Source organism: Ascaphus truei, chromosome 2, assembly GCF_040206685.1.
Source record: "Ascaphus truei isolate aAscTru1 chromosome 2, aAscTru1.hap1, whole genome shotgun sequence".
Lineage (NCBI taxonomy): Eukaryota > Metazoa > Chordata > Amphibia > Anura > Ascaphidae > Ascaphus > Ascaphus truei.
The window spans coordinates 461,467,024-461,486,529 of record NC_134484.1 but is presented as its reverse complement, the minus strand read 5'-3'; the positions used below and the strand labels follow the sequence as shown (position 1 = coordinate 461,486,529).

General features: G+C 43.0%; 1 protein-coding gene across 2 annotated transcripts in view; it reads left to right on the top strand.

Moving 5' to 3' along the window:
• Positions 1–6,350: 6,350 nt before the first annotated feature.
• LOC142487924 (uncharacterized) overlaps positions 6,351–19,506 on the top strand; it is a 42,549-nt gene continuing 29,393 nt past the window's right edge. The window contains exons 1-2 of one of the 2 annotated variants that reach the window (XM_075588033.1): positions 6,351–6,463; positions 18,066–18,226. In XM_075588033.1, the coding sequence (XP_075444148.1) occupies positions 6,401–6,463; positions 18,066–18,226 (224 nt within the window). In that variant the 5' untranslated portion in view covers positions 6,351–6,400. Of the gene's footprint in view, positions 6,464–16,775; positions 16,916–18,065; positions 18,227–19,506 lie in introns of those variants that run through there. The other variant, XM_075588032.1, reaches the window with a different exon arrangement.

Here is a 19,506-nt window from a genome sequence, read left to right as displayed (position 1 = left end):
ACACACACACAGCCACTGATACACACAGCCACTGACACACGCAGCCACTGACACACGCAGCCACTGATAAACACACACACGCAGCCACTGACACACACACACGCAGCCACACTGAGACACACACACACAGACACTGCTACACACACACAGACACTGCTACACACACACAGACACTGCTACACACACACAGACACTGCTACACACACACAGACACTGATACACACACAGACACTGATACACACACAGACACTGATACACACACAGACACTGATACACACACAGACACTGATACACACACAGACACTGATACACACACAGACACTGATACACACACAGACACTGATACACACACACACAGACACTGATACACACACACACTCATACACACAGACACTGATACACACAGACACTGATACACACAGACACTGATACACACAGACACTGATACACACAGACACTGATACACAGACACACACAAACACACACAAACACACACACTGATATATACACACACACAGCCACTGATACACACACACTCTGATACACACACACAGACACTGATACAGATACACACACACACAGCCCCTGATACACACACACACACTCGCTCTCCCCTATACGCACACAGACACAAACAGTGAATTACAGGCAATGACGGATGTGAGTGACTGGAGGGGGGGGGGGGGCAGGGACTGGGTGGGTGGGAGGGGGGGGTCCTGGGTGGGTGGGAGGGGGGGGGGACTGGGTGGGAGGGGGGAGGGGGGACTGAGGGGGACTGGGACTGGGTGGGTGGGAGGGGGGACTGGGACGGTGGGAGGGGGGACTGGGACTGGGTGGGTGGAGGGGGGACTGGGTGGGTGGGAGGGGGGACTGGGACTGGTTGGGTGGGAGGGGGGACTAGGTGGGTGGGAGGGGGGACTGGGACTGGGTGGGAGGGGGGACTGGGACTGGGTGGGACTGGGGACTGGTGGGACTGGGTGGGTGGGAGGGGGGACTGGGTGGGAGGGGGAGGGGGGACTGGGTGGGAGGGGGAGGGGAGGGGGGACTGGGTGGGGGGGGATGGGGGACTGGGAGGGGGGGACTGGGACACTTGGGTGGGAGGCAGTGACTGGGTGGGTGTGTGGGAGATGGTGGGTGAGTGACTGGGTGGGTGGGAGACAGTGGGTGGTGGGTGACAGTGACAGTGACTGGGTGACAGTGACTTTGACAGTGACTGGGTGGGTGGGTGACAGTGACTGGGTGGGTGGGTGACAGTGACTGGGTGGGTGACAGTGACTGGGTGGGTGACAGTGACAGTGACTGGGTGGGTGACAGTGACATTGACAGTGACTGGGTGGGTGGGTGACATTGACTGGGTGGGTGGGTGACATTGACTGGGTGGGTGGGTGACAGTGACTGGGTGGGTGGGTGACAGTGACTTGGTGGGTGACAGTGACTGGGTGGGTGACAGTGACTGGGTGGGTGACAGTGACTGGGTGGGTGACAGTGACTGGGTGGGTGGGTGACAGTGACTGGGTGGGTGGGTGACAGTGACTGGGTGGGGTGACAGTGACTGGGTGGGTGACAGTGACTGGGTGGGTGACAGTGACTGGGTGGGTGGGTGACAGTGACTGGGTGGGTGGGGTGACAGTGACTGGGTGGGTGGGTGACAGTGACAGGGTGGGTGGGTGACAGTGGGTGGGTGGGTGACAGTGACTGGGTGGGTGACAGTGACTGGGTGGGTGACAGTGACTGGGTGACAGTGACTGGGTGGGTGGGTGACAGTGACTGGGTGGGTGACAGTGACTGGGTGGGTGACAGTGACTGGGTGGGTGACAGTGACTGGGTGGGTGGGTGACAGTGACTGGGTGGGTGACAGTGACTGGGTGGGTGACAGTGACTGGGTGGGTGACAGTGACTGGGTGGGTGACAGTGACTGGGTGGGGTGGGTGACAGTGACTGGGTGACAGTGACTGGGTGGGTGGGTGACAGTGACTGGGTGGGTGGGTGACAGTGACTGGGTGGGTGGGTGAGAGTGACTGGGGTGGGTGACAGTGACTGGGTGGGTGGGTGACAGTGACTGGGTGACAGTGACTGGGTGTGTGGGTGGGTGACAGTGACTGGGTGTGTGGGTGGGTGACAGTGACTGGGTGGGTGGGTGACAGTGACTGGGTGGGTGACAGTGACTGGGTGGGTGACAGTGACAGTGACTGGGTGGGTGACAGTGACTGGGTGGGTGGGTGACAGTGACTGGGTGGGTGACAGTGACTGGGTGGGTGACAGTGACTGGGTGGGTGGGGTGACTTACCTTGCCGCCGGACGCTTTCCCCTGCTGCCCCCGATATCCCCTGCTGCCCGAGACGGGAGGTGGGCTTGGGGGCACGGGAGGTGAGCTCGGGAGGGGGGTGCCACGGGAGGTGAGCTCGGGAGGGGGGTGGCCACGGGAGGTGGGCTCGGGAGGGGGTGCCCCGGGATGTGGGCTCGGGAGGGGGTGCCCCGGGAGGTGGTGCCACGGGAGGTGGGCTTGGGAGGGGGTGCCCCGGGAGGTGGTGCCACGGGAGGTGGGCTCGGGAGGGGGTGCCACGGGAGGTGAGCTCTGGAAGCGGGTCGCGGGAGGAAGCAGGGACGCAGAGGAGCTGGTACTTCCTCCTCCATCCCACGTTGGGAGTGGGGGGGGAGGAAGGGAGCAGGCCCTGCTTGCCCTGCGCATGCGCGCGTGACCGCGGGGGGAATCGCTGCAATTTTTTTAACTCGAGCGGGGGGGGGCTAGGAGGAGACACCGGGCGGCCAGCCTCGCTGCGACCCGGCAATTTTGGTGCCGTGGCCCGGTGCCGGGTCGCGACTCACCATTTGGGAAACCCTGGTTTAACCCATTGAGTAGGAGACAGAAATGTATAACTCAGGGGGTGCGCAAACTGGGGGGGGGGGCGCGCAAGATTTGCTAGGGAGGGCGTGGCGTTACAGAAGTAAAATTAAATGCCGGGGGAGGCGTGAGGCCTCTGTAACTTCCCTTACCTGCTGCCAGACGGGCGTCTTCGGCAACGCAGCGTCAAATTACGCCGTGGGGTCAAGTGACGCGACGTGTCGCCATGACAACTTGCGTCAAATGACGCTGCGGGGGTCACGTGACATGGCTTCACATGACCCGCAACGTCATTTGACGCCGGGTTCTAAACGAGGGGTTCTGAACGCTGAGGCTCCCAGACAGGGGGGGCGCACGCCAAAAACTTTGCGCACCCCTGGTATAATTTATAAAAAGGGATACCTTTTGGATCCATCAGCTTGGCACCCTGGCTCCAGCAGGACTCAATGTTGCTTTTGAAAGTGGAGCTTCCTTATTGTAATTTTTATAGTATCTTTTATTATATATTACAGAGGTCTTGCACTCTATATTAAAGTTCAAGCATGTGTATTTACATGTTTCAGTTATTTTAATATTACTTTGGTCTAATCAGAGAATCATTTTTCACATTTACATTTATATTTTTTGAATAGCTGTGCTAATTCTTCTTTCTTCCCTTTTTCTTCTTTTTCTCCTTTTTTTTTTTCCATTTTCCTGCATAAATACATTTTCTTGCGGCATCATATGTGTTCATTTAGAGATGTTCCCTTTGGTGTATTGCACATTTATTCTCAGGTTTTCCATCTTTCCCCTCTCCCCTTCTCTTTCTATTTTCATTTCTTTTTCTTTCTCATTTTCCTTCATTCCTTCCCCTCCTCCCTCCTTTTTTTTTCTTCCCCCCTTCTTCCCCTCTCCCCCTCCCCTTTTTTCATTAATCTCCCTTATGACATGGAGTTTAGTACCTCTGGTTAGCGCTCAGAGGATCCAGTTTGGAACATATGTATCCAACATGTAACTTCTATTAGCTTACCATTTAGGCATGATGCAACACAAATGTTGCAATGCTGACCTGCTACCTTAGGCCGCGCTTATAGTGCCGGCGACGTGATGTCGCACAAAAGCATTGCCGCCGCCGCGTGCGCTTATAGTGCACGCAACGGCGACAAGCGACGTCGCCGTCGCCAAAACCCGATGCCAGCACAATTTCATTTTTCAAGGGCCGTCGCATCACGTGACGGCCCTTGAACAAATCAAATTGCGGGAATCCCGCGATGCCGCCCACCGGCGAAACATAAGTTTCGCCAGTGGCGACGGTAACAGGTGACTATAGGCAAAGCCTTAGACTATGAGAGTTTTCCCTTTTTTCTATAAATAAGACAAGATACATGTATTGCCTTTTATGTATTTTATTTGGAGTTTGTGATGTTGTGATGTTAAGCACAGACTAATATTACAAAGTTTTTGGTATTCTGATTGTGGAGGTTTCCTTTGCCTTTCCCCATTGAAGAAAATTGGAGAATAACATTATTAATGGAGGTACTGTATATTAATATTTTAATCCTCTGTATGCAGTTCGTCTGCATAATCACTAAATGAGACCTTTGCACTGTTTACCTATTGCTTAGATCCAACTGACATCTGTGAGGTGAAGACATGGGCCTTAAAGTTCTTACATCTTGTAAGTGTGCATTTCTAAGGGTTTTTAATCCTATAAAGAATTTCTGTATCCTGTCTGCACTGGTGTGCCTTCTCTTTATTCCTAACAAGGTTCAACATATATAGAAAACGTTGCCACTGGTTTGGACATAAGAAAGGAAGATTTCCTCCGGCACGTTGGCTCAAGTACAGATGTTGAGCATGGAGTAGATAAATGCAAAAGGGGGACAACAATGTATTAATTAAAGTTCTTATCCTATTTAGGCACTGTGAGTTGAGCTTGTACACTTACAGATTGGTGTGGTTTTAAATCTACAGCTTTATATCAACTTGGGGTTTCATAGGTTACATCAAATAGATGGGGCTAGGTTTCAGCTTATTCAGGATCCATGACTTAATGCAAACAAAAGGGAGAATATCATGGCACAATAAATGTATTAACTAGACTGGGTTAGAGCAATATTGCACTTACAGACAGCACTTGATAAGTCAGCTTTTGTGGTTAGCTTCCCAGCATGTGTTAATGGACTCCTTGCTCTCTTATAATGATACTGCTCACAGTTCAGGTATCCAGATGGTATGGAGTGGGCTAGAGTGTAACCGGTTTACACTCACTGCGCTATTGTACCCGGGAAAGTGTGAGTTTATTGCCTTTCCCCCCACCATGTACAATTCAACATCGAGTAAAACGATGTCATGCCACGTAATTTTTGTGTTTTTTTTTCTGTGAGCAAGAGGTGAATTCCAGCACTTTTGCCCCTCTCACTTTGGGATCATCCATGCAGGTTTTGTTGTGCGTGCTTATTCCAATTTTGAGCACTTAAATCAGTCTATATATATTTTTTTCACTTCATCACTTCACACATTTGCCCTTTTTTATTTTTTACAAGCTGCCCATACGGTTCTAGAGACCATTCGGCCAGGGCGGCGCTGAGCGGGCGGGCTCGCACACGCCGGACGCTCTGAAACACATTGAGGCAATGTGTGTGGCCAGCGTGAGCAAGAGATGCTTGCAGAGCAAGCAAACTTGATTTGGCTGCTCGCTGATGCGTCACGTGAGCGGTTCGCCCAATGAGGGCGAACCAGCTCCGTAACGTCGTGGCCGCGCCCCCAGACGAGGGCACACCTAGCCAGCCACGAATCGCCCGGCCGAGCAAGGCGCAGCGCACGAGCGCCCGCTTCCTGCCTTGGTGGGAGAGCGCTCGCTGGCGCTCAAGCGCCGTGACGTCAGGCGCTGGCAGTTGCGTGCTTGAGGGGGCGTGGCTTTCACGTCACGGAGCTGGTTCACGTGACGCATCAGCGAGCAGCCAAATCAGATTTGGTTGTCTCGCCAAGCTGGTAAGCGCCTGCGCTGGCCACACACATTGCCTCAATGTGTTTCATCGCTGCCAGCGTGAGCGCGCCCGCCCGCTCAGCGGCACCCTGGTCGAGGCCTTGGGAGCAGCATTGAGTAGTGTAATATTTAGATCATTATTTATTATCAATTGTGAGTTGTAATATTTTCATTTAAGTTCTACATCAACGCAAAAAGAGAGGTTGGAAAAATGAAGTTTGGTAATGTTTTACTTCATGTTAGTAAAGTTCCCACTGTAACAGTAGGGACACCCATACACACACACTGATAACAAGCCCTTCACATGCATGCACATGAATGGCCCTGGTGCCGCCGCAGCGGGAACAGCGAGCGAGGCAGTGGGAATGCAATAACTGCAATAATAACTGCAATAACTGCCGAGTCTCGCGCCTCGCCTCGCGCCCTCTGGGTTTTTTTTAGCGCGCGGACTGTGTGCCGTTGTGTTGTACAGTGTATAGTATGCGTGTGTGTGCAGAGTGGGCGTGGCCTGGGTGTCGCGAGGCACATAGAAGCTGAGCGCTGCGCGTGCCCCCGCTCAGTGTGACCTCGCCGCGCAGGGAGGAGGAGACATGGTGGCGAGCAGTGCGGGACCCCCGTGCCCTGCCGCGGCCTCCCGGACACCGGAGCCAGAGGTGAGACGCCCGGGGGCCTCATAGCACTGACAGTATAGTAACCTCAGCTTGCAGCATCTGCTCTGCTCTCATGGTGCTACACGCTGGATATATCACACACGGGGTATATTGCTGTAATGTGGATATATCACACACTGGGTATATTGGGTATATTGCTATAATGTGGATATATCACACACTGGGTATATTGCTATAATGTGGATATATCACACACTGGGTATATTGGGTATATTGCTATAATGTGAATATATCACACACTGGGTATATTGGGTATATTGCTGTAATGTGGATATATCACACACTGGGTATATTGGGTATATTGCTGTAATGTGGATATATCACACACTGGGTATATTGGGTATATTGCTATAATGTGGATATATCACACACGGGGTATATTGCTGTAATGTGGATATATCACACACTGGGTATATTGGGTATATTGCTGTAATGTGGATATATCACACACGGGGTATATTGCTGTAATGTGGATATATCACACACTGGGTATATTGGGTATATTGCTGTAATGTGGATATATCACACACTGGGTATATTGGGTATATTGCTATAATGTGGATATATCACACACGGGGTATATTGGGTATATTGCTATAATGTGGATATATCACACACGGGGTATATTGCTATAATGTGGATATATCACACACTGGGTATATTGGGTATATTGCTGTAATGTGGATATATCACACACTGGGTATATTGGGTATATTGCTGTAATGTGGATATATCACACACTGGGTATATTGGGTATATTGCTATAATGTGGATATATCACACACTGGGTATATTGCTATAATGTGGATATATCACACACGGGGTATATTGGGTATATTGCTGTAATGTAAATATATCACACACTGGGTATATTGGGTATATTGCTGTAATGTGGATATATCACACACTGGGTATATTGGGTATATTGCTGTAATGTGGATATATCACACACTGGGTATATTGGGTATATTGGGTATATTGCTGTAATGTGGATATATCACACACTGGGTATATTGGGTATATTGCTGTAATGTGGATATATCACACACTGGGTATATTGGGTATATTGCTATAATGTGGATATATCACACACGGGGTATATTGGGTATATTGCTGTAATGTGGATATATCACACACTGGGTATATTGGGTATATTGCTATAATGTAAATATATCACACACGGGGTATATTGGGTATATTGCTGTAATGTGGATATATCACACACTGGGTATATTGGGTATATTGGGTATATTGCTGTAATGTGGATATATCACACACTGGGTATATTGGGTATATTGCTATAATGTGGATATATCACACACTGGGTATATTGGGTATATTGCTATAATGTGGATATATCACACACTGAGTATATTGGGTATATTGCTGTAATGTGGATATATCACACACTGGGTATATTGGGTATATTGCTGTAATGTGGATATATCACACACTGGGTATATTGGATATATTGCTGTAATGTGGATATATCACACATGGGATATATTGGGTATATTGCTATAATGTGGATATATCACACACTGGGTATATTGGGTATATTGCTATAATGTGGATATATCACACACTGGGTATATTGCTATAATGTGGATATATCACACACGGGGTATATTGGGTATATTGCTATAATGTAAATATATCACACACTGGGTATATTGGGTATATTGCTATAATGTGAATATATCACACAGGGGGTATATTGGGTATATTGCTATAATGTGGATATATCACACACTGGGTATATTGGGTATATTGCTGTAATGTGGATATATCACACACTGGGTATATTGGGTATATTGCTATAATGTGGATATATCACACACTGGGTATATTGGGTATATTGCTATAATGTGGATATATCACACACTGGGTATATTGGGTATATTGCTGTAATGTGGATATATCACACACTGGGTATATTGGGTATATTGCTGTAATGTGGATATATCACACACTGAGTATATTGGGTATATTGCTGTAATGTGGATATATCACACACTGGGTATATTGGGTATATTGCTATAATGTAAATATATCACACACGGGGTATATTGGGTATATTGCTGTAATGTGGATATATCACACACTGGGTATATTGGGTATATTGCTATAATGTGGATATATCACACACTGGGTATATTGGGTATATTGCTGTAATGTGGATATATCACACACTAGGTATATTGGGTATATTGCTATAATGTAAATATATCACACACGGGGTATATTGGGTATATTGCTGTAATGTGGATATATCACACACTGAGTATATTGGGTATATTGGGTATATTGCTATAATGTAAATATATCACACACGGGGTATATTGGGTATATTGCTATAATGTGGATATATCACACACTGGGTATATTGGGTATATTGCTGTAATGTGGATATATCACACACTGGGTATATTGGGTATATTGCTATAATGTGGATATATCACACACTGAGTATATTGGGTATATTGGGTATATTGCTATAATGTAAATATATCACACACGGGGTATATTGGGTATATTGCTATAATGTGGATATATCACACACTGGGTATATTGGGTATATTGCTGTAATGTGGATATATCACACACTGGGTATATTGGGTATATTGCTATAATGTGGATATATCACACACTGGGTATATTGGGTATATTGCTATAATGTGGATATATTACACACTGGGTATATTGGGTATATTGCTGTAATGTGGATATATCACACACTGGGTATATTGGGTATATTGCTATAATGTGGATATATCACACACGGGGTATATTGGGTATATTGCTGTAATGTGGATATATCACACACTGGGTATATTGGGTATATTGCTATAATGTGGATATATCACACACTGGGTATATTGGGTATATTGCTATAATGTGGATATATCACACACTGGGTATATTGGGTATATTGCTGTAATGTGGATATATCACACACTGGGTATATTGGGTATATTGCTGTAATGTGGATATATCACACACTGGGTATATTGGGTATATTGCTATAATGTGGATATATCACACACTGGGTATATTGGGTATATTGCTGTAATGTAAATATATCACACACTGGGTATATTGCTATAATGTGGATATATCACACACTGGGTATATTGGGTATATTGCTATAATGTGGATATATCACACACTGGGTATATTGGGTATATTGCTGTAATGTGGATATATCACACACTAGGTATATTGGGTATATTGCTATAATGTAAATATATCACACACGGGGTATATTGGGTATATTGCTGTAATGTGGATATATCACACACTGGGTATATTGGGTATATTGCTATAATGTGGATATATCACACACTGAGTATATTGGGTATATTGCTATAATGTGGATATATTACACACTGGGTATATTGGGTATATTGCTGTAATGTGGATATATCACACACTGGGTATATTGGGTATATTGCTATAATGTGGATATATCACACACGGGGTATATTGGGTATATTGCTGTAATGTGGATATATCACACACTGGGTATATTGGGTATATTGCTATAATGTGGATATATCACACACGGGGTATATTGGGTATATTGCTGTAATGTGGATATATCACACACTGGGTATATTGGGTATATTGGGTATATTGCTGTAATGTGGATATATCACACACTGAGTATATTGGGTATATTGCTATAATGTGGATATATTACACACTGGGTATATTGGGTATATTGGGTATATTGCTGTAATGTGGATATATCACACACTGGGTATATTGGGTATATTGGGTATATTGCTGTAATGTGGATATATCACACACTGAGTATATTGGGTATATTGCTATAATGTGGATATATTACACACTGGGTATATTGGGTATATTGCTGTAATGTGGATATATCACACACTGGGTATATTGGGTATATTGCTATAATGTGGATATATCACACACGGGGTATATTGGGTATATTGCTGTAATGTGGATATATCACACACTGGGTATATTGGGTATATTGCTATAATGTGGATATATCACACACTGGGTATATTGGGTATATTGCTGTAATGTGGATATATCACACACTGGGTATATTGCTATAATGTGGATATATCACACACTGGGTATATTGGGTATATTGCTGTAATGTGGATATATCACATACTGGGTATATTGGGTATATTGCTATAATGTGGATATATCACACACTGGGTATATTGGGTATATTGCTATAATGTGGATATATCACACACTGGGTATATTGGGTATATTGCTGTAATGTGGATATATCACACAGGGGGTATATTGGGTATATTGCTGTAATGTGGATATATCACACACTGGGTATATTGGGTATATTGCTATAATGTGGATATATCACACACTGGGTATATTGGGTATATTGCTATAATGTGGATATATCACACACGGGGTATATTGGGTATATTGCTATAATGTGGATATATCACACACGGGGTATATTGGGTATATTGCTGTAATGTGGATATATCACACACTGGGTATATTGGGTATATTGCTATAATGTGGATATATCACACACTGGGTATATTGGGTATATTGCTGTAATGTGGATATATCACACACTGGGTATATTGGGTATATTGCTGTAATGTGGATATATCACACACTGGGTATATTGGGTATATTGCTATAATGTGGATATATCACACACTGGGTATATTGGGTATATTGCTGTAATGTAAATATATCACACACTGGGTATATTGGGTATATTGCTGTAATGTGGATATATCACACACTGGGTATATTGGGTATATTGGGTATATTGCTGTAATGTGGATATCACATACTGGGTATATTGGGTATATTGCTATAATGTGGATATATCACACACTGGGTATATTGCTGTAATGTGAATATATCACACACTGGGTATATTGGGTATATTGCTATAATGTGGATATATCACACACTGGGTATATTGGGTATATTGCTATAATGTGGATATATCACACACTGAGTATATTGGGTATATTGCTGTAATGTGGATATATCACACACTGGGTATATTGGGTATATTGCTATAATGTAAATATATCACACACGGGGTATATTGGGTATATTGCTATAATGTGGATATATCACACACGGGGTATATTGGATATATTGCTGTAATGTGGATATATCACACACTGGGTATATTGGGTATATTGGGTATATTGCTGTAATGTGGATATATCACACACTGGGTATATTGGGTATATTGCTATAATGTGGATATATCACACACTGGGTATATTGGGTATATTGCTATAATGTGGATATATCACACACTGAGTATATTGGGTATATTGCTGTAATGTGGATATATCACACACTGGGTATATTGGGTATATTGCTATAATGTGGATATATCACACACTGGGTATATTGGGTATATTGCTATAATGTGGATATATCACACACTGGGTATATTGGGTATATTGCTATAATGTGGATATATCACACACTGAGTATATTGGGTATATTGCTGTAATGTGGATATATCACACACTGGGTATATTGGGTATATTGCTATAATGTAAATATATCACACACGGGGTATATTGGGTATATTGCTATAATGTGGATATATCACACACTGGGTATATTGGGTATATTGCTATAATGTGGATATATCACACACTGGGTATATTGGGTATATTGCTATAATGTGGATATATCACACACTGGGTATATTGGGTATATTGCTGTAATGTGGATATATCACACAGGGTATATTGGGTATATTGCTGTAATGTGGATATATCACATACTGGGTATATTGCTATAATGTGAATATATCACACACTGGGTATATTGGGTATATTGCTATAATGTGGATATATCACACACTGGGTATATTGGGTATATTGCTGTAATGTGGATATATCACACACGGGGTATATTGGGTATATTGCTATAATGTGAATATATCACACACTGGGTATATTGGGTATATTGCTATAATGTGGATATATCACACACGGGGTATATTGGGTATATTGCTATAATGTGAATATATCACACACTGGGTATATTGGGTATATTGCTATAATGTGGATATATCACACACGGGGTATATTGGGTATATTGCTGTAATGTGGATATATCACACACTGGGTATATTGGGTATATTGCTATAATGTGGATATATCACACACTGGGTATATTGGGTATATTGCTATAATGTGAATATATCACACACTGGGTATATTGGGTATATTGCTATAATGTGGATATATCACACACGGGGTATATTGGGTATATTGCTGTAATGTGGATATATCACACAGGGGGTATATTGGGTATATTGCTATAATGTGGATATATCACACACTGGGTATATTGGGTATTTTGCTATAATGTGGATATATCACACACTGGGTATATTGGGTATATTGCTGTAATGTGGATATATCACACACGGGGTATATTGCTATAATGTGGATATATCACACACTGGGTATATTGGGTATATTGCTGTTATGTGGATACTGCTGCGGCCAAGTTTATTCGAGCATTTGCCCGTTCTTGGCCGCAGCAGTAGCCTGGCGCGCGCCCGAGAGTGACGGGCGCGCGCCGAAGCAGCGGAAGAGCGCCCTCCGATCGGGGCGCTCTCCCTACCGCTGCCGGGTCCGCCGGGTCCCCCGGAACCCCCTGCCGCTGTCCCGCGATCGCGGGACACCAGGGCTCCCTCGGGGAGCCCCTGGACGCGCGTGCAGGGGGCGCACGCTCCCGAAGACGCGTGACCGCGCGTCTATGACGCGCGGCACGCCGAGGGGCGGCCACTAGCAAGCCGGGAAATCTCCCGGCTTGCGGATCTGGCCGCAGAGTAATAAAGCGTGTCGGTAGTGTATATCACACATGGGGTATATTGGGTATATTGCTATAATGTGGATATATCACACACGGTATATTGCTACAGTAGAGGCAACGTTTATTCTAACATTTGCCGTAAACTAGCCGGGTTACATTCTGGGTATGTGCTGGGTATGTGCTGGGTATGTACTGGGTATGTTCTGGGCTAGTTTGAGGCACGTTTAAGGCATTTCTGCATTGACTAACGACCCATAGGATTAACACAGCAGGGATCCCTGGCAGTCCAATTCAGTTTGAATGGGACTGCCAGGGACCCCCGCTGTTAATCTGATAGGCCATTAATCAATGCAGAAATGCTGGGGCTAGTTTAAGGAAAGTTTAAGGCATGTATCCAGCATGTACCTGGGTGTTTCCTGGGTTTTTTGGGGAATTGCCACTGGTTTTTGTTCGAATAAGAGTTGCCTCTACTGTATAATGTGGATATATCACACACGGGGTATATTGGGTATATTGCTGTAATGTGGATATATCACACACTGGGTATATTGCTGTAATGTGGATATATCACACACGGTATATTGCTATAATGTGGATATATCACACATGGGATATATTGGGTATATTGCTATAATGTGGATATATCACACATGGGGTATATTGCTGTAATGTGGATATATCACACATGGGGTATATTGGGTATTTTGCTATAATGTGGATATAGCACACACGGTATATTGCTATAATGTGGATATATTACACGGTATATTGCTGTAATGTGGATATATCACACATGGGGTATATTGGGTATATTGCTATAATGTGGATATATCACACACTGGGTATATTGGGTATATTGCTATAATGTGGATATATCACACGGGGTATATTGGGTATATTGCTATAATGTGGATATATCACACACTGGGTATATTGCTATAATGTGGATATATCACACACTGGGTATATTGCTCTAATGTGGATATATCACACACTGGGTATATTGGGTATATTGCTGTAATGTGGATATATCACACACTGGGTATATTGCTGTAATGTGGATATATCACACACGGGGTATATTGCTCTAATGTGGATATATCACACACTGGGTATATTGGGTATATTGCTATAATGTGGATATATCACACACTGGTTATATTGCTCTAATGTGGATATATCACACACGGGGTATATTGGGTATATTGCTATAATGTGGATATATCACACACAGGGTATATTGCTATAATGTGGATATATCACACATGGGGTATATTGCTGTAATGTGGATATATCACACATGAGGTATATTGGGTATTTTGCTATAATGTGGATATATTACACACGGTATATTGCTGAAATGTGGATATATCACACACGGGGTATATTGCTATAATGTGGATATATCACACACTGGGTATATTGCTATAATGGGGATATATCACACACTGGGTATATTGGGTATTTTGCTATAATGTGGATATATCACATACGGTATATTGCTGTAATGTGGATATATCACACACGGGGTATATTGGGTATTTTGCTACAATGTGGATATATCACAAACGGGGTATATTGCTGTAATGTGGATATATCACACACTGGGTATATTGCTGTAATGTGGATATATCACACGGGGTATATTGGGTATATTGGGTATATTGCTGTAATGTGGATATATCACACACTGGGTATATTGGGTATATTGGGTATATTGCTGTAATGTGGATATATCACACACTGGGTATATTGGGTATATTGCTGTAATGTGGATATATCACACACGGTATATTGCTGTAATGTGGATATATCACACACAGGTTATATTGCTGTAATGTGGATATAGTGCTCGTATGTTGCTATAATGTGGATATATCACACATGGTATATTGCTGTAATGTGGATATATCACACACGGTATATTGCTGTAATGTGGATATATCACACACGGTATATTGCTGCAATTTGGATATATCACACACTGGGTATACAGTATTGCTGTTATGTGGATATAGCGCTCGTATGTTGCTATAATGTGGATATATCACACATGGGGTATATTGCTGTAATGTGGATATATCACACACTTGGTGTATTGCTGTAATGTGGATATATCACACATGGGGTATATTGCTGTAATGTGGATATATCACACACTTGGTGTATTGCTGTAATGTGGATATATCACACATGGGGTATATTGGGTATATTGCTGTAATGTGGATATATCACACATGGGATATATTGGGTATATTGCTATAATGTGGATATATCACACATGGGGTATATTGGGTATATTGCTATAATGTGGATATATCACACATGGGGTATATTGCTGTAATGTGGATATATCACACACCGGGTATATTGCTGTAATGTGGATATAGCGCGCGTATGTTGCTGTACCTGACATGGCTGTAAAGGGGATAATCTGAGACCTAGAACAAATTAGCCACTTTATATAGCATGATGTCAGGTTTATGGCAACATGCATTTTATATCCACATTATAGCAATATTCCCAGTGTGTGACATAACATACATGCTGCTACAAGCTGGGTAGCAATATTACATGGCAATATATCCAGTGTATATATGAATATATAGGTACAGTATGTGACCGTTCATTTAGTAATCAGTGGATTAATGAGGACTCAAGTTACATTACTGCCCCTATACATTATTATACATTACTCCCCCCTTACATTACTTTACATTACTCCCCCTATACATTAACACCACCTATTTTTACTGCCCCAATACATTACTATACATTAGTCATGCCTGATGTATGTATCCTTTGTATAAGCTTAGATTGTAAACTCTTCGCGACTGGGACTTTTCCTAATACTTTTTTATTAATGTCGCGCTTGTTCCTATTATGTCGCGTGTATTACTGCTGTAAAGTGCTATGTATATGGACAGCTATATCTATATCAATGAAGTAGTGTCAACCTGTCCAGCTCTGCCCCCAGGGGTAGCCATGGGAACAGCTGTTATTTACACTGTATATCCGCGCGAGACTGCAGCCCCCATCCTGTCTGCTCACACTGCTCCGTGACATCACAGCCTACACATGGCTGAACCTGACCTGCTGCCACCATGTAGCCCTTTCCACAAGCTACGGCTACTAGAGCCCCCTATTCCCATGCACAGAGAGCCAAGGTAACTGCAGTGTCCTGCATGAGGTAAATACGCGGCTGAGCAAAGGATCCCGTGCGTGACCTGCTTATTGTGGGGGCTTCTCTTATATATACACTGTATATAGCTGCAATTACAAACAGATCTAGTGTCACGCATCATGGTCTTCTGCCTCGCTGATTCCTTTTTGTGTGTTACCCGCTGAGTTTGTTTAAATGCTTGGCACCGATCACTTCTGTGGCTGTTTACAATGCTTTTGCTGCCTGAGGTGGGAGGAGATCCCAGGCAGACGCCTTTTAATGTTCATAATCGCATGGCAACAGTTTCTATATGCCAAAAACTATGGGGGTGTCCCATGACAGCAAGAGCAACAAGCTTTGTGTGCCCTGGTCATTGGCAACTTCGCTGTAGTGTGAGTGGGTATGATGAACCGAAAAGCTATCTTTTTATTATACTTTGGGTATGTTGCATGTTTATTCTTGTAATTATTTGTTTTCTAAATTGTTTATGCCTTTTAGTATTAGTTTGCTTGACAAACTGAAATATTACATGCAGTTAGTCAGAGCGTCTCCCATGATCTGTTTGTGGCAGTTATGTTGTGATTTTTTTATTTTGTATTTTTTCATATCGTATATCCTTCACAAACACATTCACATGCAGGTTACGTTTTTCATTCACATGCAGGTTACGTTTTTCATTCAAACACCCAAATACGAGTACACATTTTTTTATACGCACTATATGTAAGTGTACATTTTGTTTCTGGTCATAGCAATTTGTTATTTTTGTCTCTGTTTATTAATGCCTTGACTTGCCAATTTTTGCTTCCACCAGTCCAGTAAAAAAATAAATGCAAATTGCTGTAAAGAGCGCGCGCTCAGTAGAACGTCATTTTGGGATGTGACTTCTGAAAGCTGTACAGTGATAGACAGCTGGGCCACCAATGCTGTCTTAACACGCCCATCTTTCTAAATGTGCAATTTTCCCCTGCTGACTCAAATATAATATCATTTATAGATCTGTAGAAACACCGAACGTAACGGCAGATAAGAACCTCTTGGACCATGTAGTCGGCCTATTTTCTTATACGCTGTAACACCTCAGACCCTCTTGTGATCCTTGATTTCTTTCATATTCGGGAAAGCGATATGTCCATCTCAAGCATGTGTGAAATCCCTTACTGTATTAGCTCTACCACCTCTGTTGGGAGGCCAATTCACATATCCACCACCCTTTCAGTGAAGAATTCCTCACATTTCCCATGAGTTAGCACCACTGCTTCCTGTAATATTGTCTGGGGAACTCGATGGCAAGCCCCCCTCTCTTTTTTTTTTTTTTTTTTTAAGGTGGGAGCAACATAGTAGTTTCAGTATAAACTATGATCAAAACAACAGATTGAAGCGTGATTCATGTTGGCTAGGCTGCAGTTTAATCTCTGTGCTGCACTGGCGGCAAAACGGTTAATTAACCCTTCAGCAGTGCCTTTATAGTGTTCAATCCTTCCGAACGCATTTTGCAATCCATTGATGGCAAAACATAATTCACTGAATGCAGATCCGAGTATTGTTTTTCATTTTGTTGACTGACAACGCTGTTTTTCCTCTTTCCAGGAGGACTGCATGATCCAGAATATGGACAACCCTCTGCTTTCACAGTTTGTAAATGGGATTACCAGTGCCACTCCAACTTCACAATCCAAACTATACAGCAGTTGGTCCATGTGTGAAAATAAAGCAGTCCCGCCATCAATACTTGAATGTAGGGAAAAAAGGTAATTATAGCATTGGCCTTTTAAGCTTTTACTACCTGCTGTGCTGGTAACATTTTCTTCCGGTTATGTTCTTGTCTTTGGGCCACTTTTGGAAAATTGAGGCTGCCATTATTCCGTCTGCTGAGCTATCGAAATAAGTTTTAAATGTACAACTTTTATTTTCTGTACATTTTTACTGAAGCGTGGCAAGAGTTTGGGACACTCAAACCTCATGAAAAATGACATTGCATTAATTCAGTTGTATAATACAGACATTGCTGGCTCATGTGGCAGCAAAAAGGGTTTAAAGGACTACATTTTAAAAGGACCACTCTTCTTTAAAGCCCAATTTATTTTTCTTATAGTAAATGATCAACATTTTTAGTACTGTCACTACCCTCCTGTTAGGGGACAAATTTGTCACGGCTACGAGTCGGAAAGTTCTGAAGCAGGAGAAGTGCCACCCCAGATCAAAACAGCATATTCATAGGCAAATGTAAAGCTAGGTGCGTCTGAATTCCAGTCATAATTATTTCTATAGATGGTCTTTCCTTAACTTGATCCTGTCTGCATGGACATGACCTGCAAAGCTATGGCCTTCACAATAATTACGCGAAAACATATTTTTCATCTCTCACCTACTTACATTATTCTGTGGAGACTTATTTCCTTATCAGTGACTCACAATCTCATAACAACCCAGTGTCTGGAACTATACTTTTAGTAATAAATACATTAAGCATATAAATGATAAATACTTGACCTATACAGTGTTAATACAAATAATATAGAATATATATTAAAAAAAATGTAACGGCTTTGTCCCAACAACTTCTCATTGTTATTTCTCTTTAATAGATAACCGCTCTTTGGTGTGTTGTAGAGTTAATCCTACTAGGTTGTTCTTAATTCATTGTTTAATCTACCTAAAACATTCTTGCTGGCCTTGTTTCCCACCTCGCCTGACATCATTATGTCTTGTCTAACTAAACGTAATTTTTTATTTTTAACAGTGTCTGTTTTTCTGCAACTAGAAAAGGTGTATAAACCAGTAGTACTGGTATTAAAACAGACTTTAATAGGTTTACCTCTACCTTAGCCTGAATATTAACCTTAAAATTAGACTGTCAAATGACCTCAATTACAATAATAAAAATAATATAATGAATAAACAGATTACACATTATATTTTCTTCTGTTATTCCTAAAAACGAAACTTCTTGGTTATATTAAGGATATAGCTGTTTCCTATTTCCAACACACACAGGATGACAAGATTTTCCCCGGCAAAAAGCCGACTG